Raw genomic sequence first — 27,858 nt, 5'->3', positions numbered from 1 at the left:
TTACTGATAGTCTCTACCAGTTTATAGCGGTAGCCTGCGGGACTAGATAACTTCGGGTCGACGATAGCAGCGACGTGAGCCCTATCGAGTGAACCTGCTGGCACATTTAGTGGTAACCAGAAGGTTTTATGGCAAAGAATCCGACCTTCGAGAACGGTAGGTAAAGATTGGACGGACATTAGCTGGGTGTTCGCATTGCCTGGGGCTCGTTTGGGTAGTAACATATTATGAAACCGAGCATCCCAGCCACCATCAAGACGATTGAAGGGCAGAGCAAGCATGATGGTCAGATAAAGCGGCATCTGAAGGCAGTTGTATAACTGCTGTAGGGGAGAACAGCGACATCAAAGGAAATTCACGAGTCAAGGGGTATGGATTTCGGACTAGAAGGGGCAAATTGGGGGATGATACGTGACACATCACGGACGATGTACGATCTGACTGAGCCGTACAAAGTGTGATTTTGGCCTGCAAGTTCAGTGCTGCTGTATCATTTGCCCGAGAGAGGCGGGAAGATAATGTGAAAGGATGCAGATCATAGAAAAACACGACCTCCTCACGCAAAACTGGTCAATGCCACCCCTGACGCTTACTGCGTTCTCCTGACCCTGGCGCACACCATCATCTGGCCGAGGTCGAGTCGCCGGTGGTAGGATATGTCAATTTGACTCACGGGCGTAAATAAGGCGTAGAAAAAAGATCCCACAGATTAGTCTCCTTCTTGCCGAGTCCTGAAGCTCGTTTGATTGGGCTCTACTTGGCACTACGCCTGGCGAAAAGATGTCCCGATTCAAAATCCTGATTGTCTTCCTCAGTCCGTGACTGTTTAACGTGATAAGTGCAATGAGAACTTCGAGGTACCTTCCAATGTGATGCGGCGAAATCATCGAGACGTAATTCAGCGAAGGGAGTCAGTATGGAAGGGTGGCGAATCATGAGACTGGTCAGAATAGCGGCAAGTGATACTTTGCTATTCGGACAAGACTTCCTTTTCCGATAAGGCGGTACCATCATGTCACCTCAGCTCAGGGTCAAAGCTTAGATCCCTAGCCGCCATTTTGTCGTCAGGCTACCGTTATACTGTGAGAGAAAGTGACGGTCAATGGGATTGATTTGATTTGGTGTCTCGTGTACAATGAGAGTGGGCGCCAGCCGAACCAGTACACCAGACGTTCCCCCTCTGTACGGATATATTCAATATATATAGCACAGCGCTCGCTGCAATGGCCACGCATACTGAAGATTCCGCTCCCCGGCCGAGGACACATTGCTGCACCGCAGATTACAGTGTGCGGCTTGGCGTGGGGTTCGCTATATGGCGAGAGCTTCATGATTCGGTAAGTCCGGAAAGCCCCTACATCCCTCTAAACTATGAGCTCAAGTTGTAAGGCTGCACTGAATGAAGTGGAGAAACACATATCAACGCTCCAAAACATAGCCCACTTCATAATGCAAACGGAATGGTTATTGTATCTTGTGGTAGAGATGACAGGGCAAGCATCCTTCTCACGATAAAAGAGTGGCAACTGGGAGCAATGTTTGGCTGGGAGCTTCGCATTAAGGGATTTTCTTTACCCAAAAAGCGGTGAGAATCTGGGCTCATTTTCAATGACTCGAGGCTGGGAAGCCCTAAAGTAGTAATTGACGCTTCTTTTTCTGTGACTTCCGCAAATGCCTGGTTGCCTACAGGGACTGAGTCGGAGGACCCGAGGCCTGCTCACTCACTCCCACGCAATGATAAAGTATTCTGGCTGATAGCAAATTGAGGTTGCTGAAGCGTCAAGGCCGCAGCTAAATACCACGTACTCATTGGAGGTTCGGCACAAGAGTTGCTGTTGTTGATCTCCTCCAAACTAGCACCGAACTACGGAGGTCCTGGTCGCCAAGACTCCCGTCCTGCACCAAGATCTCGGATAACGCCCTCTGGACAATGCGATGAGAAGTGCTTAGGAATTGCACCTAATTCCAGCTCAGTCTGGAGGTCAATGCCCGTATCACACCCAAAAGCGTTCCCTAGAGTTCAATTTATGCGCTCCCAGAAGATATTCGTAGTTTCAGGGTCACCACCTAGGTTTCTCACTCCAGGGGAGTCTTCCGAAAGTAGGGTTAGGGCCGGTATGGGGGCCGACTTCCCTGCTTCTGTAAGGTAAATGGGGTTCGTTTCGTTACACCTAGTGTAATCTACTTCCGTCGAGTCGTTGAAAGACAATATGATCATTCAGTAGTATTTATCAAGTCTTCCCTTACTCTCGAACACTCCATTTCGAGCATTTACCTCCCCAAAGGACCAGGCACTTGTATCATGGGCTGCTGACGATTCCGGGCCAACACCAGGCCCATCAATTCAGTGATCAATGGCCCCCAATGCATCTATCAATAAAGCTACGAATTTATGGGTATCCCGGGTCATTCCACTGATCCTAATCGGACTTGTGGGATATGTGTCTTGGGTCGAGATAAAGCTGTTATGCGGTAAGGGAATCCCAAACCGCTTGGCTGATTCATGCTGACGAGCATCAACAGTGGACTACCTCCTCAGACCTTCCACCACCCTCCACACTCCTCGCCCCGGCCCAGCGATTGGCATCCTTGTCATATACTCTGTCCTTCTACTCCTCTTCGTCTTCACCTATGCCCGCCTCCTCTTTACCGTTACCGTCACTCCCGGATACGTTCCACGCTGCAGTCAGTGGCGTGCTCTGCGAGAGAGCAAAACGAAAGCGAAGGGACGGCGCAATCAACGCCATAGGAAAAGATCCAGCCAAAGCTCTAACGGAAGTACTGGAGAGAATGCTGGAGGGGAAAGCGCAGAGAATGGAAGGATCTCTGGCCACAATTATGGGGGTGGGGCATCCACAGCGCCTACGACTACAGAAGCAGCGCCTGGCCTCCAGGACTTCTACAGCAGGGATGCATTCGTCTGCCAAACAGACGGTCGCCCCAACTGGTGCTCTACCTGCTTGAATTGGAAACCAGACCGAGCGCACCACTGCCGTGAGATTGAGCGATGCGTTCGCAAGATGGATCACTTCTGCCCTTGGTAGGTGATCTGTTGCACAGTCTAAGCTACTGAGTGGAGGGCCAAACCCCAGATAGCCGTCCTCCTCATCATCAGATCCAGGAGTTTCTTATACTGACCGCGGCTAGGGTCGGAGGGGTGGTCTCTGAGACGTCGTTCAAATTTTTCATCCAATTCGTAGGCTGGAGTGCGATCTACTGTGTCTTCAATCTCACCGTTGCAGCATACTTTCTTGCGGAGTACAGAAGAGAGGTGAGCGGACTTCGCTGCCTTGGTTCCGAATATGGACTCTCGTAAGGCTGCGACAAAAGCCACGAGGCAAGGCCACACGAGCCGTTGACTGTCTTACCGACAAAGCTTGTTTCAACGTTCACAGATCATCAGGCTAATAAATACCCTGTGCAGACCCACTCTCTTCATGTCCACTGGCTGGTCGTTGTATGCTTGTAGGTGGACCAGCAATCTTGCATGTATGATAGGAACTGATGAGCCTCTAGGGGCGCTCTTTTCGGTCTATTCAACCTAGGCATGACTGGCAGCTCCCTCCAGTTTGCCCTCATCAATACCACGACCATCGAAAACCTGTCAAGGAGGACCCTAGTCTGGACACTGGCCATTCACATGCCAAAGCCTCCAGAAACATCGATCGGATTTCGTACCGTCTCATTCTCAACGGCGACGTTGACTACAGAGTCTGACGCGCCTGCTGAAGAACAGGCATCAGGCGCTATAAAGACCTTCGCGATCCTGCATACTAAGCCTGGAGAGAACCCTTTCGACCTCGGGCCATATCAAAACTTCAAAACTGTGATGGGAGATCATTGGTACGACTGGTTACTGCCGATCAGGTTTAGCCCATGTTGCAACCACGATCGGAGAGATGGTCAATTTGCCATGGGTCCGGTCGTCCAACGAATGCGGGCTGCAGCGGGTATCGCCAGTGTAGAAGAAATTAGCGATGAGAAAATGCATAGAAAGCCGAAGCGCAGGAGACGGCAGTCTCATAGAGCTAGAGCTGCAGTTGCCGCACCGGAAACAGACAGCAATCAAGACGAGAAGAAAGGTCGTGATACGGGACACAACAGAGATGAGGCTGACGATATTGATCTAGAAGCCGGCCTTGGACATACAAATGGGCATGTACATTAACACATTGATTCTCGCATTGCATAGCGTAGGAAGCATTAAACGTTCCTGGCCGAGCCTGTTGGTTTCAGGATTGCAGCTATACCTGTGATACAAGTCTTAAGATCACGCAGAACGAGTCTCATCGAGGTCAAACTTTCCCTCCAACATTCCGACTGATCTGGCAATCATCCAAAAGTACGGCAAGTCTGACATTTCGTTACCAAAGTTTCTAGCTACAAACGACAAAGAAAGAATCAAACATCATGACCAAAACACCAACCACATCAGCAACAACCACAAAATTTGCACCAATCTCAGCTCGCGTTCGCTCCAGAACTTGCAGTCAACTGTCCCATTTCCTATCATCTGTCCCCTTATCCTCCTTGTATCTCTCGCTTATCCTTGCATGTCCCACTCAGCCACACAGACAAGCTCTCGCCTTTAGCATTTATTGCAAGATCCGCACCTGTAATGAGGACAAATGCCACATCTCTCAGGGCAAAGAACATTATTGTTGAGGTGACCGCAGTCGTGGCAAACCCAAAACCCTCTCTGATCCGAGGGTTGGAGGTGGTGGATATTGCCGGAGGCGTCTGAGCCGGAGAGGCAGTGGTTGGCCATTTTGGGAGAAGTGGTTATTGATCGCTGTGGAGAAGTGGTGTTGGATGGTATGGGGTGCTGAGATGCCGGAGGGAGTTGAAGACGATGTTGGCTTGAGCAGAGGGCGGGAGGTGAAAAGGGCGAGTTTGGGATTGACGGAAAGGGCGTATGAGAGGGCGTACAAGAAGGCGATCTGTGGGATGTTCGGGGCAGAGCGGTTATGCTTGAGGGCCGTTGACTTTTCAGGACGATGGAGAGTCTGTTGAATGATGATAGCAGAGATTGGGGACTTCACAGAGGGTTATATATACTCCCCATCCCACAGTGAAGCTCACCGCTGACCGTGCCAGAGACTCTGATCCCACTCCTCCTAATCTCACCGAATTCGCCCAACTCTGCTGACTCTACACAGCACCGTCATCGATGACAAAGAGATGAAGATATTGATCTCGCCCTGCAGGAAGAGGATGGAAATCGGTAAATGGTGTTTCGCCTGAATGAGGCATGTCCTAGCGAGTGTAGAAGCAGCGGGGAAAGCCAGGCTGGAAGGAATGCTGCTGCGTAGAAGCACCCAAAGGATCCCTCCTCGATCCGAGTCAAAGCGCGTTCTACAAGGCGAGAAGGAAGGCAGCTCCACTTTTCCCGTCAGACAGACACAAAAGACGTTGTGACCCAGCGGTGGATGAAGCAGGATGAGTGAGCCAAGTGCACGACTGCTGCGGAATTCCAAACACCCCTTTCGTTCCCTACAGTCGGCGCTCCCCGCAAAGACGAGAAGCTTTCAAGGCGAGAGAAGACGTTTGCTCCACTTTTTGTTTTTGTTTTTTGGGGTTTTCGGGAAAGGGAAAAAAACAGGCGTTTCTGACTCTGCAGGACCCACGAGGCAAAAAAAGGGGCTGCGCAATGCTTAGAGGCAGGGGGGGGGGGAGGGTCCCCCAAGGCAATCCTGCGAGGCAAGGAATTAACTTTTTGGTATTTTTTTTTTGGTATTCCATGTTTGCGTAACGGAAAAGTAAAAGAAGAACACTGCGCTCGGTGCGCGGACGGGAGGAGGTTGTGGGTATGATGACTCTTGCTCCGCGGTTAGGGGGGGACAAGCTTCGAAGGGAATGGAAGTCTGACCGACGGGGCGGGCGCCTCGTCTAGGTCGGACGGAGGAGGACTTTTCGGTCGAGTGGGACTGCCGTGGCGAGGAGTGGACGGAGAGACTTTGGTGTTAATGGCGCTTTCAAAATTCCGGGCGAGAAGGGTCGAAGGTTGGCAGAGTACGATGGGGATGCTAGCTCACCTTAGAAACGCACGAATGAATTATATGGGCGAATCTAACACTGGGCCACACAATGTCACATTTTGGGATTCTTCGAAGGTTTGTGAAATATGTATGTTTGGCTTTATGTTTCTCTGTCTATGACAATTATTACAATGGTGAATCTCTGATGTTGCACACTGGTCTGACAACATGAAAAAAAAACGGACAGGGACTTCCAGCACGACACAGCAACCCATCATCTAGAAACCAGCTTCCCTCTCCAAACATCCTCCTCTCGAGCATTTTTGTAAGGCTATTAAATCCAGAGCCACCTAAGCCTACCTCAACATATAGTCGAGATAGTGGGAATAGATTCCATCCGGAGCCCACATTCAGCGTAGAGCTGAGGGGTGGGACGGAGTCATTCAGCGCCCCCTGCTCCAGCGAACTGGAACAGGGGGCGCCGAACGGCCATGAGCAAAAGGACCCCAGTTCATAGCCTGAACCCGAGCATCGCCGAAGCGGATGCCGAGCCCCGATATGAACCAATCACAAGCCGTCCGCTTCAGCAAAGCTGAAGTTTCGGGATGAAGAAGTCCTTGCTTGTTCGAGAGGAAAGATGATGAGGAGGGTCGCCAAGTCTTTCGACGACAGGAAGGTTGTCCGCCGGGTTGTCGAAAAATGAGGTCTGAATCGTTCAACTGTTCCACCACAGCACCACCACCGCCACCACCAACCCCTTCTCCTCCCCACCACCCCCCCTCCTCCCCTTCCCCCCTCTCCACCCCCTACCACCCCCTCACTCCCCCACCCAACGAGCCCCCCTTCATCATCATTGCCAATCCAAGCTGCGGCGCCGGCATTGGGGGATAGACGAATGTGATAGGCGTCGAAGCGTGACGTGAAGGCGCTGGCAATGGCGTGTACCGATGGGAGTATACATTTTTGTACACGATTCCATGCTGGATCTTGGAATGGGGATCGGATTTCAGCCCCGAGTACAAGGAGAACAAGCTGAAAAGGATCATCAACGACATCAGAGCGTAAATGAACAAGGCCCAACTGCTGAACCTAGTCGGAGTGACCGTGACTTTCTTGACGGGCAGGTCCGTGGTGTCTGTCGCCATATCCTTGGCGGAACGGAGAGAGTCGGCGACTTTCTTGACAGGCAGGTCCGTAGTGTCTGTCGCCATATCCTTGGCGGAACGGAGAGAGTCGGCGACTTTCTTGACGGGCAGGTCCGTAGTGTCTGTCGCCATATCTTTGGCGGAACGGAGAGGGTCTGCGACTTCCTTGACGGGCAGGTCCGTGGTGTCTGTTGCCATATCTTTGGCGGAACGGAGAGGGTCTGCGACTTCCTTGACAGGCAGGTCCGTGGTGTCTGTCGCCATATCTTTGGCGGAACGGAGAGGGACTGCGACTTCCTCGGCGAGTAGGTCCGTGGTATCGGTTGCTCTATCATCGGCAAATACATCGGAGTTCGTTCCCACGTCTTTGACCTCGTTGAGCGGCATCGTCGCAATAAGCTGGCCGGATGCCAACCCCTTGTAGGTATCCTCCGGTATCCCCGATAGTTCGTATGCAACGAGCGCTGGTGCTTCATAGAGTCGGCAGCCTGGACCTAGAGCCTTTAGGCGTCGGTCGATGGCGTCGGCCTTTGCTGGGGTACATTCGAATAGGCTCTCGAGGGCTTCTGACTGTTCCTTCGCTCGTCCCTTTCCTCGCATCTCAAGTGTCTCGAGGTTCTTTGCTTGACGCTCCAGTGACAGTAGCTTCTTCATCTTTCGACGCATGCTCCCTCTAGCATGCTCTCCAACATCCTCTGAACCGTCCGTCTCCCAGTTTGCTGCACCCGCTGCCTTCTTCTCTTCACTTGTCTCCGCTTGCTTCGACATCATTACACCCTGTTGCTGCGGCATGGAAACGTCGGACTGGTATTCGTCGCTCTGATCACGAGAGGAATAGCCAAGGTCTTGACGCAGTGATTTCTTAGCGCGGGGAGTCTTCTCCAAATCTAGACTGCCCTCATCTGTTGTGTACGTTGGTGACGCGGGCGGTGTGACCTGTGAAAGTATATTAGCATGTGTAGGGCGTCTGGGCTGGATAAGGGCAGGAAGGGAGAGGAGCCCATAATGTGGGCAGAGCTGCTCACCTGGCTACGTTCGGCTTCCATGGGGGTCCCAATCTGTGATTGCAGCAACCTCGTACGCTCTTCAATATCTCGCTGCACTGCGTCCGATAAGTCGCTGTTTCTCTTCCAACCCTGCACTTTCTCCTCGGAGATCTTGGTCTGGAATGTCTTATTTTCCTTTTCTTGGAATTCTTGATTGGCCTGCTCCAGCTGATCTGCCTTTCCTTGGAGTGCTTCCATGTCTGATTTTGTTGTCTGATGTTCCTCTTTTGCAGTTTTGAGCTCCGACTCTAGTAGGTCTGACAATCCTTGGAGTCCCTCCATGTCTGATATTAATGCCTGAATTTGCTCATTTGCAAGTTCGAGCTCCGACTCTAGTTGGTCTGACAATCCTTGGAGTGCTTCCTTGTCTGACTTTGTTGCCTGATTTTGCTCTTTTGCGATTTCGAGCTCCGACTGTAGTTGGTCTGCCAATCCCTGGAGTGCTTCCTTGTCTGACTTTGTTGACTGATGTTGCTCTTTTGCGGATTTGAGCTGCGAATCTAGTTGATCTGCCAGTCCTTGGAGTGCCTCCATGTCTGACTTTGTTGACTGATGTTGCTCTTTTGCGGTTTCGAGCTGCGAATCTAGCTGATCTGCCAGTCCTTGGAGTGCCTCCATGTCTGACTTTGTTGACTGATGTTGCTCTTTTGCGGTTTTGAGCTCCGAATCTAGTTGAGCTGCCAGTCCTTGGACTGCCTTCATGTTCGACCCTGTTTCCTGAAGTTGCTCCTTGCTAGCTTTCTGATCCGACTCCAGCTTTTGCAGCATATCGTTATGGCTCTTTTCTTGATCTTCGAAGGCCTTGTTGGCTTGTTCTAGTCGCTCAGCCTTTTCCTGAAGGGCCTTCATCTCCGACTCAGCTTCTTGGTGTTGCTCTTGGGAAGCTTTGAGGTCTGACTCCAGCTTCTCCCTGTCTAGCACGTCGTCATCTAACATGTCGACGTCGGTCTTTTCTCGATCTCGGAAGGTCTGGTTGGCCTGTTCTAGCTGAATCACTTGTTCTTGGAGTGCTTTCATGTCCCCTTCTGTAATCTGATGTAGCTCTGCGCTGGCTCTGAAATCCGATTCCAGGTTCTGGATGTGCAGAATGTAGTCCTGGGTCTCATCTTGATCTTTTAAGGCTTGGTTGGCCTGTTCTAGTTGAACCAACTGTTCTTGGAGTGCTTTCATGTTCCCTTCTGTAATCTGATGTAGCTCTGTGCTGGCTTTGAGATCCGATTCCAGGTTCTGGATGTGCAGAATGTAGTCCTGGGTCCCATCTTGATCTTTCAAGGCTTGGTTGGCCTGTTCCAGCTGGTGGGCCTTGACTTGAAGAGCCTTGATGTCAGACTTTGCTTTCTGATGGCGCTCTCTGCTAGTGTTGAGATCTGACTCCAGCTTCTCCTTGAGCAGCTTCCCGTCATGAACTTTATCTTGAAGATCTGCGACTTCCTCTGAACAGCCTTGGTGCTCCTCCCACTGTTCCAACGCTTGATGGAGTCCTATCTGCTCCGGTGTCCCTTGGACCAGCTCTTCCAACGAAGCGATTTGGTTCTGAGCCTTTTGTGCCTTTGATTGCCATTCGGAAATGGTCGCCTGAAGAGCATCTTTCTCTTCGGCAGGTTTTTCTACGGACCACCCATATTTTTCCCTCCACGCTTGTAGATCACGTGCCGCAGTTTCGTACCTACGTTCCGCATTCTTAAGCTGGCCCTTCTGGCTGCCGACAAGGTGATCTGCATGGCCTTTCGCGTTTTTGGCTTCTTTCTGAGCTTTGTTCGTAGCCTTTTCGCAGTTCTTGGCATGCCTTTCGAGTTTTGTAATCGCATCCTTCTGTGTTCGGAGTAGCTTCATCAGCTGATCGTTTGTGTTTTTGAACTCGGTTTTTTGACGCATTTCATCTTCCGCCGCTTTGTTCGCGTCTTGCAGCTTATTTCTAAGCATCCAGATATGTTGTTCCGGTGTTCCCGCCATTTTTACCGTGGGTGGGTCGAAACCGTGTTGCAAGGATTGAATGATGCAGAGGATCGGGTGAGGTGCGAGGTTGGTTGGTGTGGATGAAGAAAAATGTGAGATGTGACGCGATGGGTTATGCGAGGTCTGTACTGGGTAATGTGTTGATGAAGTGTAAAGTAGATGTGAGGTCTGATGTGCTGGTTCAAGCACTGTGTGTAGTATGCAGGATTGATGAAAGAAAATGCGAGACTTGACGCGGTGGATCACGCAGGTTGTGTGAAATCCATGAGTCAGAGTGTTGGTGATTTTTGAAAGTGAGGTTTGCTTTGCTGATTTCGTTTCATTGCCGGATGCGGAAATTTCGCGCTAGTGGAAATTCACGACAAGGCATAAGTCACTTATCATGGGGGCACTGAGGCTTTGTCTTTTTACGTATGTGACAAAGGGATCGAGATCATCTTTCACCATACCTTCGCCCCAACTCGATGCCTGCTAACCATGTATTTCAGTGTATCAGTTGCTTCCCTTAAGATCTAGCCGTGTCGTAGTGAGACGCTCTCAAACTTCGGTTACACAAGCACTCAAGTCCTCTTCAAACATGCAGACTAATCCGGCATAAGCCTCGGATATGTCTTTCAAACGTCAAAGGTCGTACTCTGGCAAATTCTCGAGGCTGTGACTAGGGGTCGCTGCCACAAGAACTAACTCCAAGCACGGCCAAGAGTACTGCCGCTGTCTTGAATATTACCTCGGGCACAATGAAGCATAGTTGGAATATCAATCTCCTTTCATAGAGGAACACAACGCAACGAGTATGAGGTTTCGCCGGGTCCCAGGCCCTGCAAAAGAAGAAGGTCAACGAGTTGATTTAGAGGAAAATTCAAACATCTTGGTTGAACCTTTGCGTGCAATGCCGAGATTGAACTTCGCTGAGCACATAGTAGTCAGAGTTTTGCTCTAGTCCAAGACGCCTGCTGACTCTGCGTCAAGAACCATTTTGTCGTGCCTCCTGTAGATGCCCTTGCCATATCAGCATACATCAACCCGATACGCCAGCACATGCCCAATCCATGTTATCGCTCGAACTCAATCCTTCCCTTCTCTGCAGAGTCAGCCTCTGCATCCATGCCTCCCAACAGGTCTTCTTCTACCTGCAGGCTCCCACCCCTGCCGACTCCTACAACTGCCTCCTCTCCCTCCAATAATTCTCTATCACCCTCTCTCACACTCCTTCTATCCGCCTCCACGCCATACGCTCCTTTCTCTTCTTCGTCGTCGAGATCGGTTTCAGAGCGTTGTAACGCACTCCTCTCCATCTCTCTCTGTGCTTCGTCTACCCTCTTGCGGACTTCGCCCGCTACTCTCATGCCATCGCTCACGATGTTGTCCAACACACCTCTCAATCCCTTTACAGGTGGCACAATACCGCCTCGAGGTGCGGCAGGCACGGTGGGCGTGGGTGAGGAGAAGGTCGTCAGTGGTGTTTGAGAATGTGAATGAGCAGGATGGTCCGAAAGATGAAAGGAGGCTGGGAAAGCAGATTCAAAGAACTGTTGGAGCAGCTCATCGGCGAGAATTACCATACGGAAGGTTGGGAGAGTGATGTGAAGAGGGTTGGACGGGTCGAGGGCGATGTTGGCGGATCGCTTGGATATGGATTTAGACTGGGTGTGGCTTAACGACGAGGTGCGGCGAGGTAGCGCGGGAGGTGATGGATTCGAAGGCGAAAATTGTTGAAGCAACGTGGGTTTGATACCGAGGTCGAGGAGGTCTCCTTCGGAATCGGAGTCGCCAATTGTGAAGTGGTCCATACTGATATTGAGTTCGGTATTAGGAGAGGAGGTGAGGTTGTTACTTTGGTTCTGGGGATGGTCAGGGTCCGCATACTCGAAACAGCGACGAATGAAGGCACTGATGCTGCCGAGAAATCTTTCATCTGCGCTTGAGCTTTTCGGATCGACCCCGTCGTCAAGAGTGGAAGCGATCGAGATCGACGATGGTACTGAGCTGCCTCCAAGACCTCTCCGCGTCAGGAAGAGCAAAGCTTCCGAAATGCGTAGAATGCCTTCTCTGTCGACTTTGCCGTCATGATCGTCATCGTACAAATCGAAGAAATAGCTAATGCTAGTCATGATGTCTGTTGTACCTTTGACGCGTGCAAGACCCGTGACCACATCCTGCAGGCTCAAGCCGTCATTATCGTCCTTGTTCCACTTTCCATACAGCCGTTGCATAAAGTCGTGGTCTGCAGGCTCAGAGTTGCCTGCACCCCATGGTGACAGCGAAGGGCTTCGCCCTCTTCCGCTGTGCCCAGAATATACGCTGCTCGCCCTTTCGGACATGGAGTCTTTGTGGGATGTAGGTGCATCTGTGATGGCCCACCGGGTGATCCCGGCTAGAAATTCCCTGAAACTATCATAATTCATCAAAGTCGGGCTAGGTCCCAAACCCACACGACCTATCTCAATACTGGAATTGCCAGGAATGCCAGTAACGAGTTCTGTAGCATTGTCGTTTCTAGCTTTGGCCCGTCGGTCGATGTCTTCCCGCATGACCTGTATACGTTGCTCCCTCTCATACAATATGCCATAAAATCGATCGTAGAGGAAGCCCAGATCATCCATGCTCAGACGCTTACTTTCAGGTCCTAGATTTCGGATCGATGTCCTCCTGGCAAAGCTCTCAATGTTATCAAGCACGACATCTTTGTGCTTTGCCCGTTGTTCGGATATCGTGCTTTGAGTGATTCCTGCAAATTCTTTGAAGGCAACCACCATGAGTTCTTGAAATTTAGTCACAGCGCGAAATTTCTCATTCTCCGACTTTGGATGTGCCGATTCTTCCAAGCGCGAGAAGTAGGTTTTGAGTATTGATATAAAAGCGCCATCGTCAGTGATGTCCAGGAGATCCTCTCCGTTGATCCTCAGAATGGCGAGGCCGACTTGAAAAAGCACCTTCGGACCCTCCAAGAAGAAAACATCAAGAACTCGAAATGCAAATATCAAAGGCATAGAGTTAATGTAGAGGGAAAGAAACCAAGGCAATGATACCACAGATAGCTGTACGTCCGACTTGACAAGATGCTCCCAAAGTATCGGCATTGTTTTTTCGACCAGAGATTCGAACACCCGCTGGTCTAAAAGCGTACCGTACATGGTTGTAGAGTAGTAGCCAGGCAAAAGTCGATCACACAAAACAGAGAGCAGGAAGAAGGCTTGCGTTTCAGACATATAGCTGTGCTAGTTAGCGGTAGCCATCTTTCCAAGGCCTGTATCTTACATGAGAAGCGCTGCGACCACAATATTCATAGCTTGGCAGTAGCCTACTTCTTCGTTGATCCAGCTGTAAGCAGTCAAGACCCGTCTAAGACGTCCGATACCTTCTTCGCTCTGGAAGCCAGGATATTCCGGCAAGCTCCGATTCAGGTCCTTCTCGATCTCGTCAATAGCCAAAGATTCACGTCCAGAGTATCTTGATAGCGTGTCTGTGAACAATCTCGGCTTCTGGAGCCGGATGTATAAGGATCCCGATGTGAGCTCCCATGTTTCTCCACGAAGACGGTTTGGGAGGCCAACTCTGATCAACTTATGGAACGTAGGTTGTCGGATGAGTGTAGCGTTTCGGCCGTTATCTGACTGTTGGTCAGTCTTTACCGTGCAAATGAAGACTTCTTACCGACCTCGGAGATATTCTCTCCATAGCCTCATCTTACTCTGCTCCCTCAGCTTCTTGGCATCACCTGGGTATCTGAATACCATGCCAAGTCCTGCGTCTGGTGGCTCCTTTACTCCATTCACCAACAAAGCATTCTCCCGCTCCGCTTTGTTGGCTCCAGACAGCAGATACTCGGAATAGCATTCGCCGATTACTGCTTTCAGATTCTCCACCTCCTTGACTCCGTCCCTCAGGCCCTTCTTCATTCCATCACAAAAGCGTTCCGAGGCTTGTCTGCTACCCGCAAGCTGTACTGTGAAGCGTTGAGCATCGCTTGAGTTGCCCTGCTTGCCCGAGAGGGCAGTAAATCCATTCCATGTCGTGATTGCCAATGCGAATAGACTATTGGGTGTTTGAAGCCGCTCAACCCTTCGAATAGCACACAACGGTAGGGTGAACCCATTGCCTGCAGGCCCCGCTCCTTGAGTCTGGCCAGTGAACGCGCTTGAAGCCTGCGTGCTTGCACTGTGGTGGAAGCTGGTAGGCTGCGTGGAGAAGCACAGAAAGCTTTCGCTCAAATGCAGCTTCCCTACGTATGTAGTCCCTCGCTCTTGTGGTTTCTGCTTCTCCTTTGGCCCTTGTGCTGAAGCTCGTGAGCTGTGTGGTGCAGACAGGGACAGCTCCGCAGTGATCTCGTGCTGTGGCGTTTGGGAGTCTGGAAGGCGGAACTGGAGGCGAAAGAGAGCGGCCTTGGAAGGACTTCCATCGGAGTTTCTCGTGCTTGGTGACGCTGAGGGATCAATGAGTGATTGGGCCTTTTGGACGAGCGAGCTGAAGGTGAACATGGCTATAAGCCATGCAATTCATTGGGAAGCTTGGAAAACATAAAGGAGGGTCTGGTGTCATGGGCGTTTTTCAGATGTTCGCCATGATTCCGCTTTACTGATATGGGAGGGGAGCTTACCCTAACCTAGGCACTTCACCAGCGGCTGAGTTTCGGTAGTGCTTGAGGAAATATTGATGATGAGAATTGATATGTTTTAGATCCATTGTATTCAGAGAATAAATGCATTCGTATGCAAATTCGTGATTCATCATCTATCTATCCCAGCTAGATCACAGGCACGGATTCAACATCCCAGTCCGCTAGGAAAGAGCAAGCTATGTGAAAAGGGAAAAAGGACTATGGACACCACTGCCACACAATCTAAAGCCATTCATCTCTCTCATATCACATCCATCATCTCTTCATTGATCGTTCCTATGTGCTCATGCCAATGCTCTACTCTGCCCATCTATTCCCTTCCCTCGGTGTTCAACCTTATCCACAGATAGCCAACCTGTATATTAGCGATATCTGCGCGGTGGCGGTAGGCCGTAGGTGATCTCCCTCTCTACCACACGCTCTTCGTCCCATGGTGGTGGTGCTGGTGGGAGTGCTAGTGGTCTCCGGGGCCGCTCGAGAAATTCGCGCTCAGCCTGGATCTCACGGATGCGTTCGCGGCGATCACGTTTGATATCTTCGGTAAGTTCGACAAGGCGTAGAACATCCTCCTGTGTGGGTCCCCACCATTAGGAGAGCTGCTTAAGAAAGTAGAGGAGGGAGGACAGAGATGGATACTTACGTAGCGCAGATACTCCATTACATAATAGAACTCGTCAGTCTCCTCGAACTCATAGCCAACTTCCTTAATAGCTTCCTCGCTGACGAGGTCTTTTGTGACCTCCGTCCACATTCTATCTTTCTTGGATTTCTCTGCTTCAAAGCGCCTTCCTTTGTCTCTGGTATCGATAATGGCGAGTTCACGGACATCTTCTTCTTCACGGCGCTCGCTACGACGGACACCGTCTAAGGCGCGGCGACCACCGGTCTCGCGTTCGAAGACAATGTCTTCGTCATAGTGCTGACCGTTACGAGAGCCACTGTGGGTATCAATGTCAGTCAAGGTACACTTGAGGAGGAAAATATGGCCCACCTCTGACGAATCTCGATCCGCTCGTCGCGTACAGGAGCCGGAGACGGGGATCTCGGGCGAGGGGGGGTTCTCGTGCGAGGTGCTTCACGCTGGAAAACAATGTCTTCGTCATAGTGACGGCCGTTACGAGTACCACTGTAGAAAGATGTCAGTGAATTAACAGTCTGGAAATACGCTTGACTTGCCTCTGACGAATCTCAATGCGCTCGTCACGGACTGGAGCTGGAGAAGGGGACCTTGGACGGGGAGGAGTTCTCGCGCGTGGTGGTTCGGGTGCTCGCTCGAAGCCTAAGTACTGTAAGCGGACGAAAAGCCAGCAATTACTCTAGAAGTACTCTACCATGGTCTATATGACGGTGATGTGTTATGATTTCCTGAACGATCGGTGGGGCTCGTACGGGTTCCGGCTCTCGGACAAGTACAGGTACAGGTACAGGTTCAGGTTCAGGTTCGGGTTCGGGTTCAGGTTCGGGAGAAGGCGACCTCTCATTGCGCCTGATAATAATTTGATCCTCGTGCCGTCCTCTGTACTCGTCATGCCGGAAGATAATGTCGTCGTAGTTTCTTTCTCTGGATTTCTCACGGGTCCTCTCACGAGGCCTTTCCCGCTCTCTCTCGCCTCGCCGTATGGTGATATCCTCTTCTCTGAAGCCACCTCTGGATCCTGCCCTGGACCGACCCTCGTCGCGGCGGACGATAATCTGCTCATCTTCCCTGAAGCCTCCTCTAGATCCTGCCCTGGACCGACCCTCGTCGCGGCGGACCATAATCTGCTCATCTTCCCTAAAATCTCCTCTTGATCTGGCTTGTGGTCGCTCCCGCTCACCACTGCTGACAGTAAGACTCTCCCTCTCATAGCTTGCTGCCCGCGGCCTCCGCCTCTCACGGTTTGAGATGACGATCTCTTCCTTCTCGAAGCCTCTTTCTCTCTCCCTAGGCGGTCCCCTAGACCTCTCGTCCCTCTTTATTATGATCTCCTCATCCCTGAAATCCCTCTCTTGGGGCCTCTCCCTCTCCCTCTCGTCCCGTCTGATAATGATCTCCTCCTCTCTATAGTCCCTCTCTCGGGGCTTCTCCCTCTCCCTCTCGTCCCGTCTGATAATGATCTCCTCCTCTCTATAGTCCCTCTCTCGGGGCTTCTCCCTCTCCCTCTCGTCCCGTCTGATGATGATCTCCTCCTCTCTATAGTCCCTCTCTCGGGGCTTCTCCCTCTCCCTCTCGTCCCGTCTGATGATGATCTCCTCCTCTCTATAGTCCCTCTCTCGGGGCTTCTCCCTCTCTGTTTCTCTGACAGATATCTCCGTCCTCGCGGGGCTTGGTTCTCTGATCACAGGCGCCCGAAAAACGTACTCCTCTCGTTCCTGGCGGACCTGCTGTGGCGGCAGAGGTGCTGGTTCTGCTCGACGGTAGACGTACTCCTCCCTCTCCGTCGCCACAGGGGCGCCCCTAGGCCTGTAGGCTATCTCCCTATCGATCTCCTCCCGTTCCACATATTCTCTCTCTCGTGGCCTCTCACGCTCTCTCGGAGAGCTCCTGGCAACAATCACCTCATCCTCCATAAGCTCCCTCTCTCGTGGTTTCTCCTTCTCTCTCGGTCCTCTGGCAACAATTACCTCGTCCGCTTCGACTTCTCTGCGTCGTGGTCTCTCACGTGAGCGCTCTTTCTTTTCTTCTCGCAGGACTAGCGGTCCAGCTTCCCGCCGGCCGTAGTCATCTCGAAGGAAATCTGGTTCCCGCTCTGGCGCTCGCCGACGCTCCCGTATCTCTATCTCCTCGTCGTATACAGTACGTCGACCACGGCCGCTGGGTGGGTAGTAATCGCGTTCGCGCTCTTCATAGATCTCACTCGAAGGGTAGCCTCGCCGTGACATGTTGCTTTTTGTGTGAGTTGTGAAGCGTGAGGGAGCAGAGTGTCTTGAGCAGTAGCTTGTGGGTAAGTATTTCTAGACAAGAGTGGAATCATTCAAGGCATGACAGTCCTCATCTGCACGGTGGTGATGTCGTTAAATATCTACGTAGTTGAGTGAGAGGAGGGGTGCAAGTGCAAGGCTGCTTGGCGAAGAGCTATTATCTGATTCGCTGATGCTCATCCAATTACGGCTGCTTCGCAGGATTGGGCTCTCATTGCGGTGAGACGATCATAAGTGTGTGGCTGAGGACGTTTAGAGGTCGGCGTCATTTCACGATAAAATGGATACGGTGTCAAATTTTGGCAACCTTCTACATAAGGCGGAATAGTGCTGTGATTACGAGTATGCTAACACTAGGCAAGCCGTATGTTTACGGCCGATATGGTATGCTTTGTGGAGTCACGGACTATGGAGGAGACCGCAAAAACAAAATTGCCATGGGATCGAGGAAGGTATTCAACGAGAACAAGGCGCGGCCAAGGCTAAGTCATTAGGCTAAGTCTCTCAGAATGTACGACCGCTTCGTCCGAGAAAAGTCCACCTGGCAAAGATGCCCACATAGAGCTGTACTTGGTCCACCAGCCACGAGAGTAAATCCTTCCGGCAGTGATATCAAGAGCATACATAGCAATGCAAAACACGTCATATCCAATTCTCCCGCAGTAAACTCAAGAAACAAACATTGATTCGAGTGTGAAGGGCTAGATCCATTAAGAAAGCTCCTAGTCCTGGTGACGAATAGATCTAACGTTCCTTGCCATTCAGACCATCCAGGGAATCTGTGCCTTTGAAGGACGCATGTTTAGAGCAGGCGGCCGCCTATCATTGTCCGTGAGATGCCAGTCCATGAGATGTTGCAATGCAAAGAAATTCGACCAGGCATTCGTCCGTTGAGCTAGGTCCAAACCCTTCCAGTAGTCCAAAGCATGGTCGAGTGGCCTCGACTCAATCCCACACCCCTGGAACAACGGGGTAGTGGCCAGACACGAAGATCGTTGTCCGTCATGAGGAAAGAGCATTATCACTTGAGAAATCATTGAGCAGCTTTTCCTAGCTCCGGCAAGACGCGACTGAAAAGAGAAAGGTGCAAGCAAAAAGTCTGCTGTATATGGTATCCGGGCCATTAGGTAAGGGTATAGCGCGCGAGTCATGAAAGCAGGGCGAGATCAGACATCCTCCCAATAGTGGCGGCCGTGAACCTGGCCTACCAACAGTCTTCAAAGAACTTCCAGCCTCTCCAAACGCATTCGGCCTCCTTGTAAGTCGAGTTTGGTCCGTGCATGATCGCTAGTCATGAAATCTTGACCTGAGAAAAATTACATATCCGGCATGAACAAAGGACATTGCGCATATACAAACTGTGGGATCCGACGTTTCGAGTAAACCGGCCTCGGACCGGAAGGAATTTCTGTGACTGGACCGCAAGATGTCAATGGCCATGTCATAGCTGAAATGATTGGAGTCTCAATCACGGAGACAGCCAGGTAGATCCGGAGGATGTTGTCAAATAGATAGAGCTGCAGGATATACTCTCTAGCGATCCGTTTGGTGATGGACCGGAGATCTGGATACCAAATAAGAGATGAGATTCCTAGAAGCCAGAAAGGACACTCCCATCGTGGCAGTCACCAAAGGGTTTCGGCTGTCCAAGTGCTAAGGTAGTTCAGTGGTAACAACGCCGTAGGTTTTTCCCTGAAGATGACAACAAAAGATACGGCCAGATCTGGCTAGACTAGGAAGATCATGTCATTCTATCTTCGAGAACGACGTTCCTCCCGGATGGGCTCGGTCCTGTAGCCATCTCTCATTTGAGGGGAATCACGCGGGTCGTATCCACGTGGCACAACTCCGGAAGGAGTAAAAGACCCACCTCTACCAGACTGAAGGGGTGGTATTGTGGAAACGTAATCATAGGCTCTAGGATCATCGACAGCTCCATGCATTGACACATCCCCAGGCGAGTTCACGCCGTAGGAAGGATAGCTAGGTATGGTTCTGGGATCCGGGCGTGTATCTAATCTGGGGTCTCTAGGGTCCATCCTGGGATCTCTAGGATCCATCCTGAGGTCTCTCGGATCCAATCTTGGGTCTCGCGGATCCAACCTAGGATCCCTGGGATCCATCCTGGTGTCCCTAGGATCTGCTCTGGAGTACGCCCTGGGTTCTTCTCTGGGGTCCCTGTATCCTCCTGTACCTGGGTATGTGGTTGCTTGCCTGTACGAAGGGCCCGGATTGGTATACTCATCTCCGTAGGTATAATTTGAATCATTGGTGCTAGGCCTGATAGAAGCAAGATGTCCTGGGGTTAAGTACCCTGAGGTTGCTGGAAAGCTTGGGCCTGGTTGATAGCTCGATCCTGACGGATACACAGATCCTGGATATGCGGCAGATCCAGCCCCAGTCGAGTATGCAGGCTGTGGAGGGGGCACCGCATATGTGGGTTGGGATGGAAACCGTTCGGGATACGGGGGTTCTTCTGCACCTGTTCTCATTTCCTGGCGCCGACTGGTTTCGGATTCTCCGTAGGATATATCTAAACGCGCTTTAATTAGGTAGCTTGTGAGACCAGCTGAGAACCTCACCTTGGCCTCTTTTTCTCATTTCACGATTCTCCGCGGCGTACAAGTTGGAAAGTTCGATTAGATCATCTAACATCTTCTGTTGATGGCCAAGATGTGTCAGCAAATGATCGGAGCAGCAGCTGGAAGAGGTCAAACTGACTGATGTGAATGGTCGGACAGCAGTGATAACATAACCGTTATTCCCCTAAACGGAAGTCAGTGAGAGAGCCTCGTCACTAGCAAGCACATCGTCAAACATTGTAGGTTGAGGGCCTCGAGTAAGCCTCGGGTCCAAGGTATTTGCAGATCTCTCGCTGCAAGACTTCGCGATGGATGCCCTCGCCACTAACGAAAAACTCATTCAAGGCATCTTGCCTTTGCTTGGATGGTCTTGGTCTTTCTCTTTGGGGGGCAGGGACAGGTTCCTCCCGGCCTCCTCTGTCTCCTCTTCGGCGATCACGGTCGTCTCGTGTGTCACGATCGCGACGGGACATAGCCGGGCTCCAGGAGATATTTGGTGTGAAGTAAGTCTGGCCTGGCTCACAGCAGAGAATGCGATGGAATAAGAAGAAAGGAGATACAGGAAAAATGATTCCGAAAGTTGGCAAGGCTATTTCTGTTGGGCAGCGAGATCCAGCGGCCAGATGGATTTTCCAGATTATTCGCGTCCTTGGGAGAGACTCCACCAGCTGGCTCCTTTTCACAGTGATAGATGAAGGGAAAGATGTCCTAGTCCGAGATGGAAAGTGTTTTGATAGAGGAATGCAAATGCAAATGATGAAGGTTGGAAAGTGCTCAATGTCGAAAAGCGACGAGGTGGCAATAGCGGGGTTGAGGGTTTTAGCGCGTACAGTAAGCTACGAGGGTCCGAGCGTATTCAATTTTCAGGCACCAATGCCGCCCACTAATATGCCTCCGTCTCCCTCTTACTTCGGTGCATCAAAAATGTCGTCCCCCATCGTTCAACTGCTCCCCTAGGTCAGCTAGGTAGGACAAGATCTCGTCCCTGCCTCTTGCTGCCTCTCTGTTTCCTTCAGGCCTGCGCGTATGGCTGTTAGGCTACGTCCTCCTTCTCCATGCGCTCCGTGGCTGCCTTGCGATCCGTCAACCGTGGGATGGGGCGGCAGCTTGACGATTGCTTTGCCGCAAGAAAGCGAGGAAAGGGGCGACGACACGGCCTGGCAAGGGGTGGGAGCGGGCTAGAGATTTAATTAGTCAATGCCAATTGATCGATTCACAAAACTTAGGACTACTCACGCACCGAGGGATCGATCGCTGTGGACGACCAATCGGGCCCTATTCGTGCGGCTGGCGCTATCCTTCATCGAGAGCCTCCCAATCAGGAGGTGATGGAGGCCTTGAACGTGGCGAGTGGTCCGGTGGTCTTGCACTTTTGCAGTGGCAGGAAACTGTCGACATGTCAAGGGGTGGGGTTCAAAGAGAGATAAGCGTTGGGAAGTGAGAAGAGAGAAGTGAGATGTGCGATGTCTAAGTGGGAGAAGAGCTGAGGTAGATAGGAGAAGCAGGTACTGCAGAAAACAGTGGCCCTTTAAATCTGGATGCACTGCACAAGGTAGCTGTCTATGTGACTGGACTGCACTGTATTCTACATACGAGTAGTGCATGCACCAAGAGTATGTACACAAAAGTGTCAGAGACTTTCACTCAAAAGGCCGTTTTACGTTGTACTGTGGCCCCATCATAGTCGGGTGTTTCATTGGGTCTCTTCTCCACTTTTCCGGCATCTCAAGCACTCGCAATTGCTCAATCTGAGTCCCAGTTATTCTCCCTGGCTCGCTTATCACGGAGAAAGCGGTACATGACCTCTCTACGCCCCATGAATGAGAAGTACCATGTGGGCTGTTTGTGGTCGCTTCGACAACCGCGCACAAAGTCGCTCTCTCTAAGAGTGCCATGCTGTCAGTAGTCCGCGTCTGCATCTCCTGTCACGGGCTTCGTTCTGTCCATGCAATCGAGACACAAGCCATCAAAATATGATCGCGTTGTGGCCTGAGCAACCTCCACACCTTGCTTGTAGTCACTGCGGCAAGAGGGACAAGCGTCTTTTTTGGCCTCAAAGGAGAAATTTTTGAGCCGCTCAAGAATGGTCGTCATGTGGGATTTCTGATATATACGCTCGAGCGGCCAGACCTCGATCGTATAGAGTGCTTTCTCGTAGCAAAAGAGAGTCATCTCTTTGCACTTGCAGCGTGCCTCGAGCAGTCTTTCATTTGGACGGAAAAGCTCGTTGTGAAGGACTGTTCGAAGCCGTCCTTTCGCGGCGTTGAGCTGTTTTTATACGCTACGTTAACACTAGACAACAAACTCGGGTCCCACTTTAACTTACGGATTACACGGCTTTCAACCCGCAGATCGCGGTGGATTGTGGGATTGTGTTCGGTAATATGGCCAACGGAATTGTAGCTCAAGAAGTGCGTCGCTCTCATAAAGCCTTCCGCATGATCGAAAATCCAGCATGGATAGAGCAAGGAACGTGGGTCCAGGAGATCAGTATTGTGCCTGCCTTTGATGGTCCAATTGTTGTAGTACTGATCGATGTTTTGCTTCTGATACCAGTCCGCGAACCAGGGTTTCAGCATGCTGAGATTTAAGTGATACTTATCGCAAGCTGTTACAAGACGCCACATTTCTTCCAACGGTACATCGTAAACCAAGTCAGTGTCGTGTAGGATCCGGAACCAAATAGCCATACCTGCGACACTGTCCTCTTCGAGCTTGACCAAATCCGTCTGGGCTTCTGTCCAGTGAGAAGGGCGAAACATTGCCGCGAAGGTTGACGAATTTTTGGTCAAGACCTCCCGACAAACTCGAAATTGTAGGTTTCGCGTGACAGGTCTGTTGCCATTGCCATCTCTAATCTGATCGTCATACTCAATCACTTCGACAGTCACATCTCCGTCTTTATCGATGACCATTACGCCGGCGTCCATCGCGGGAGACCCTCGAGCTTTCCCCGCCGCAAGTCTGATCATCTGTTGACGGAGCTCTTCATCGCCGAGCGACTTCTTGTTGAAATTGCTCTTCGTGAGACCGCCGATCTTGACAACTTCGATCTCCTTGTTCAGACTTGCCAATGCAAATGTCTTTGCGTTTTCGATGCCCGGCGCATTGTCGCCATTCGACTTGGAGTCGAATTCTGGTTCTTTGATCTCGACACACTTGGCCTCTAGACGCCATTGAGATTGAGCAGTGGACTTATCCTGGATAATCGTGGGGGGCGATTCCACGATAGGCTTGACTTTGCAGGTGCCTTCAGTCTTCTTGTTCCATTGAAGAACCGTGATGCCGTCGTCGAAATCGACACCGTATGACCAGTTGGTGACTCGAGTCGTACCCATGACTCGCTACCTGCAGTCTTGGTGAAAAGATCGCCGCGAGAGAGCAGTGCTGATTTGATTAGGCTGGATCGAAGCCGGTTGAGAGGCTGATGTCGAGGCCATTGCGAGATCTGTTCGTGATGTCGATAAGATGAAGGGTTTGAAAAGAGAAGGAGAATAAGGCAAGAGTGAGATCGGAATATGTTCGAGTTATGGGTAAAGTGCAGTGCTGGAACCCAGACCTGAACAGAGGATGAATGGTAGGTAGGAGAAGCATAAAGCGCAATGCTGGATCCCGGACCTGAACTGAGAATGACTGATAGACAAGATTAAGGGTAGAGAGCAGTGCTGGGACCCGATCTTTCTAGTAGACTTGTTCCATGTATCAAGAAGGTAGAGCGCGGTGCTGGAACCAAGAGATCATACTTGAAAAGGGTCTTCGTCAATTTGTTGTATGAGGAAGAGAATGTAAAGAGATGAAGTCTTGTCTAATGACTGGGGTACAAACCACGCTAGTGAATGTCTTCACACAGTGTAGGTTAGATGGAGCCGAGCACAGTGAGTGAATCGGAGACACGACTTCACTTCGATCAATGCTTTTGCGTGAAGAGTGAACGTAGCATTAATCTTAAAAGAGAGGTCGTTGCATGAGATCCAGAATCTCTTTCGTTGTGGTCCAGAGATACTCACTATGGCTTTGATATCTGCAAGTATCTATTCTCAGCCTCTTGAGCATCGATCGGTTAATAATTGAACTCAAATCTCTATTTCACAGCTAATCAGATCATTGTAATGGCCCTTCATTACTCCACAAGATGTGTCAAACAAAGAAGCAAGCTTCATTCGAAGCCGCAGCACCAAGGTCACGTCTAAGGTGTCCCAGGCCTTGAAACCATCAGCCATGATCCTGACCCTTCCATGTCTCTCAAGACGTCCTTGGCCCGCTCTACGCAAATTTCAGAGTTAGTGTAATTCTCTTTGGGTAATACACCAAGACACGATACACTTTTGAAGAGCAGAATCTCCTTTCACTGCCTTCTCTTTGGGTAATAGACCGAGAACCGAAACACATTTGCAGAGCAGAATCTCCTTTCACTGACTTCTCTTTGGGTAATAGACCGAGAACCGAAACACATTTGCAGAGCAGAAGTATTCTTTCACTGCCGAAACATGGCATTTCTCCTCAGTAACAAGATAATCCTGGAGGAATGAAAGTGCTCTCTGCTCCCGAAATCTGGAGTGCGACCCCGATTTTCCATCAAACAGACAGGATTTACACCGGAAATGTACGTACCGATTGTATCCTCGTCTACCCCAATCACACCGCGCAAGAAACCCTCCACCCCACCCCACTGTCTTTCCACCATCATTACTACGGCCCTCATAACCTCTTCTCTGGCACCCACCATCCTGCTGATACCATTGCTATCAGATCCTTTGAAGACTGGATGTCTCAACAACCGACCGACAGCTTCGGCCTTCCAAGCTGGCCCCAATCCTTGCTCGCTCAGATGGTACTCTTCGGCTACTACCTCAGCGGAGCAGCCCGCCAGTAACAGAATAATCATGATAAGGACACCGGTGCGATCTTTGCCCGCCGTGCAATTGATGAGGATGGGCGTGGGAGAGGCGCTGCTAAGATGACGAAGGATCGCTTTGATGGCCGGTCCAGAGTGGAGAAGGGTAGAACGATAGGCCTTCTCAAATCCCTACGGAAGTCAGTTTCCGTGGTTCCATCCGAGAGGAAGATCTTGCCTCGGTGCCTTTGCTGGCATAGTCCTTGAATCGTACTGCCAGAGCTTCTGGAGCAAAGTCCTCGTCGCGGAAAACAGGAACCAAGATCCGCTCTGGTCCATCGGACGATCTTAACCAGCATTCGTACTGACCGTCTTCTCTCTTCGACCGGCCGACTTCTAAGAAGCTCCGCAGATCGAATATCTTCTTGATGCCCAATTTCTGAATCTGTAATTGACCTTCTTCAGTCAAATCATCTAAATATCCACTCCGATACACCAACTTGCGGCGTACAGAAACACCGCATGAGACAGGATAGCCGCCAATGTCACGGAAATTCTTGACAGCTTCGACGTTGACGAAAGACGGGTGTGGCCAGTCGCGTATAGCGTCAAGGGAAGGAGTCATCTACATCAATGCCATCAGTCATCCTATCATACTTCGGGTTGGCCACATACCCTGTTCGAATGCCTCAAGTATTCCGTCACCGGTAGCCTCTCTAGGCTTGGAACATCCTTGTATCCGCTTAACCAAGGCAACCACATCTTACCCTCACACCCACTACCGCGTTCTAATCTCCTCTCAAGCGTACTGGTCACGGCGAAGGCTAACATCCCCAATTCTCTGAGTGGCTTATGGTTGTCTGTCACTCACAATCAGCATCGAAAATAATTTCATTGTCTGAGAGGCTCACTCTGTCTCGTCCCCAAGTCTACCTCCGCCAAGCCCTCCAGACCCACCATCCGCCATGTATCAATCAGCGTACCAATCTCCACTCCGTACCCAACTGGAAAGTGCAGCTTCACCAGCAACGATCGGCGTGCTGCAAATTCCCCCGCCAGCGGCTGCCGAAATCCTGCGAGTTGGGGAAAGTGGATATTCAGCAGCGGTCTCGCCACAAGCTCATTCACGCGGCCGCCTTCGTGTGGGCGGTATTCGCCATTGGGTTGTTTGAAAGGCCGGTCGAAGCAGCCCCTAACCATCTGGATAGTCTCATCCATAATTAAAGGTCCTAGGATACCTAGCAAGTGTGCTGGACTTGGATCCGCCGTGTCTCCATCCAGGAATGCCACGATATCGCAATCTGTGACTTGCAAAGCGCGCCACATGGCATCGCCTTTTCCCTGTGAAGGACCTAGCTCTGAGGCGATTTCCGCTCGCTGGAGGACAGAGGCGCCATGAGCGGCTGCCACAGCACCTGTATTGTCGGCGGATTTGTTGTCGATGGCGATGATAGAAGAGACGATGCCCGCCAACTTCAAGGGGTTGATTGTCTCTAGGATAATGCCCGCGATGGTGTCTGCAACCTCGCGGGCAGGAATTACAACAACGATCTTCAGGTTACTGGCCGCGACAGCAGATGCGAGAAGAGGCACAGAAAAGTCTGTGTGGTGATATCGACAGGACTCGAGCCAATCTTGGAGGTCGGGGTCACCGTACGAACCCATGGTTGCGATATATCGCTGGCACTGGAAGAAGAAAAGGTCTAGCAAGCGAAGCAAGGATGCCAGCCTGGATACTCTTCAGGATGGAAAAGAGCAGACACACTTATGATAGTGCGCAGAGGCATGAAGTCATGGTGTTGACTTGCACAGAGGAAGAGAATATATGAAAGAAAGTTGGCTGTTGGGCTTCAACGCGGAAACGCTAGAATGAGGACCTTTATATGAAATGGGCTTGGAAGTACATGTGGATTACCGTCATCACTATTCGAAGCAATATTGAATAGCTGCGTTACTCGACATGGAGGTTTTCCCAGAAGGGGAGATTTTGCCAAGTCTATACGGCGATGAGCGATCTCAGAGGCTGAACTCAAATGTCTTTCGTGCAGGTCAGCGAGGCGGAGATTCGCAAATGATATTACTTGCCAAATTGTGATCCATTCTTTTTTGGGGGGAGTGGGACCAATGCAAGACAATCGGAAGTACCTGCATGACGATCCAGGCGTGGACCAATGGCTTTGCAGCTCATATCGGTGAACGGCTAATCACAACGCCAGCAACCGTTGAAAGCCACGCGGTGAGGTATAAATGCTCAAATGATGTTGTCTTATAAAAACCTTGTCGCCGGCCCTGGGAATCTGATCTGCAAATTTGAAAGCGAATACGTTGCCTCCCGCCCACCCAGAATGCAGACATACCATGCAGGGTAGTCTTCAATCGTTGTCTGAATAGTATGCAAAGCTGCCCGTTCCGCCAATTTGCGCCGGAAGTAGATGTACCGAGCCGTTGCGACATGGCGGGTGAAAGCAGAGCTATGCATGCTCGATGGCGGTGGACTGCATGAAGAAACAGATTGTGGTCTGGCAGATGACGAGCCAGAATCATGCCCGTGTCCATCATTCTGAACATTGTCCGACCGGCCACTGCCGATGCCGTCCGCGGCCATGTTTCCCGTGACCATCTGAAGTGCGAGGCCTCGAAGAGAGCAAAAAAAGCGAGCATCGCCGGACTGCCGCCTAGGTCTGATTGATGCCCGCTTCCTCTTCTCGGACGACTTCACTAATTCAGTTCAGGGCACGCCAGAAAAGCACACAACCGAGCTGAATGGTCTCGACGGCAGGGCATTAGGTCATAAAGCT

The 27,858-nt window shown here is 51.0% G+C and overlaps 7 protein-coding genes across 7 annotated transcripts; 1 reads left to right on the top strand and 6 right to left on the bottom strand.

The window, feature by feature from the left end:
• Positions 1 to 2,354: 2,354 nt before the first annotated feature.
• Positions 2,355 to 4,168, top strand: HO133_009683 (uncharacterized protein; the record flags this gene model as incomplete). The annotated part of the gene is made up of 5 exons (XM_037300544.1): positions 2,355 to 2,472; positions 2,524 to 3,040; positions 3,148 to 3,271; positions 3,425 to 3,465; positions 3,517 to 4,168. 5 exons carry the CDS (start codon positions 2,355 to 2,357, stop codon positions 4,166 to 4,168), a joined length of 1,452 nt encoding a protein of 483 aa, XP_037154392.1.
• A 2,616-nt stretch (positions 4,169 to 6,784) lies between these two features.
• HO133_009682 (uncharacterized protein) lies at positions 6,785 to 10,122 on the bottom strand (the record flags this gene model as incomplete). The annotated part of the gene is made up of 2 exons (XM_037300543.1): positions 6,785 to 8,059; positions 8,149 to 10,122. 2 exons carry the CDS (start codon positions 10,120 to 10,122, stop codon positions 6,785 to 6,787), a joined length of 3,249 nt encoding a protein of 1,082 aa, XP_037154391.1.
• Positions 10,123 to 11,177: 1,055 nt separating this feature from the next.
• HO133_009681 (uncharacterized protein) lies at positions 11,178 to 14,603 on the bottom strand (the record flags this gene model as incomplete). Its single annotated transcript, XM_037300542.1, has 3 exons — positions 11,178 to 13,338; positions 13,384 to 13,735; positions 13,784 to 14,603. The coding sequence occupies 3 exons, from the start codon at positions 14,601 to 14,603 to the stop codon at positions 11,178 to 11,180; spliced, it is 3,333 nt and encodes a 1,110-aa protein (XP_037154390.1).
• Positions 14,604 to 15,105: 502 nt separating this feature from the next.
• On the bottom strand, positions 15,106 to 17,605 carry HO133_009680 (uncharacterized protein; the record flags this gene model as incomplete). The annotated part of the gene is made up of 5 exons (XM_037300541.1): positions 15,106 to 15,312; positions 15,384 to 15,681; positions 15,735 to 15,869; positions 15,920 to 16,022; positions 16,075 to 17,605. The coding sequence occupies 5 exons, from the start codon at positions 17,603 to 17,605 to the stop codon at positions 15,106 to 15,108; spliced, it is 2,274 nt and encodes a 757-aa protein (XP_037154389.1).
• A 1,790-nt stretch (positions 17,606 to 19,395) lies between these two features.
• HO133_009679 (uncharacterized protein) lies at positions 19,396 to 20,699 on the bottom strand (the record flags this gene model as incomplete). Its single annotated transcript, XM_037300540.1, has 4 exons — positions 19,396 to 20,177; positions 20,227 to 20,302; positions 20,366 to 20,410; positions 20,463 to 20,699. 4 exons carry the CDS (start codon positions 20,697 to 20,699, stop codon positions 19,396 to 19,398), a joined length of 1,140 nt encoding a protein of 379 aa, XP_037154388.1.
• Positions 20,700 to 22,394: 1,695 nt separating this feature from the next.
• On the bottom strand, positions 22,395 to 23,564 carry HO133_009678 (uncharacterized protein; the record flags this gene model as incomplete). The annotated part of the gene is made up of 2 exons (XM_037300539.1): positions 22,395 to 22,507; positions 22,553 to 23,564. The coding sequence occupies 2 exons, from the start codon at positions 23,562 to 23,564 to the stop codon at positions 22,395 to 22,397; spliced, it is 1,125 nt and encodes a 374-aa protein (XP_037154387.1).
• Positions 23,565 to 24,412: 848 nt separating this feature from the next.
• Positions 24,413 to 26,725, bottom strand: HO133_009677 (uncharacterized protein; the record flags this gene model as incomplete). The annotated part of the gene is made up of 5 exons (XM_037300538.1): positions 24,413 to 24,489; positions 24,838 to 25,252; positions 25,299 to 25,685; positions 25,736 to 25,920; positions 25,972 to 26,725. 5 exons carry the CDS (start codon positions 26,723 to 26,725, stop codon positions 24,413 to 24,415), a joined length of 1,818 nt encoding a protein of 605 aa, XP_037154386.1.
• Between the last annotated feature and the right edge of the window lie 1,133 nt (positions 26,726 to 27,858).

The sequence above is a fragment of the Letharia lupina genome, assembly GCF_014066315.1.
Source record: "Letharia lupina isolate WasteWater1 chromosome Unknown contig_7, whole genome shotgun sequence".
NCBI lineage: Eukaryota > Fungi > Ascomycota > Lecanoromycetes > Lecanorales > Parmeliaceae > Letharia > Letharia lupina.
The sequence above is the reverse complement of the archived record's forward strand: the minus strand, read 5'-3'. Positions and strand labels throughout refer to the sequence as shown.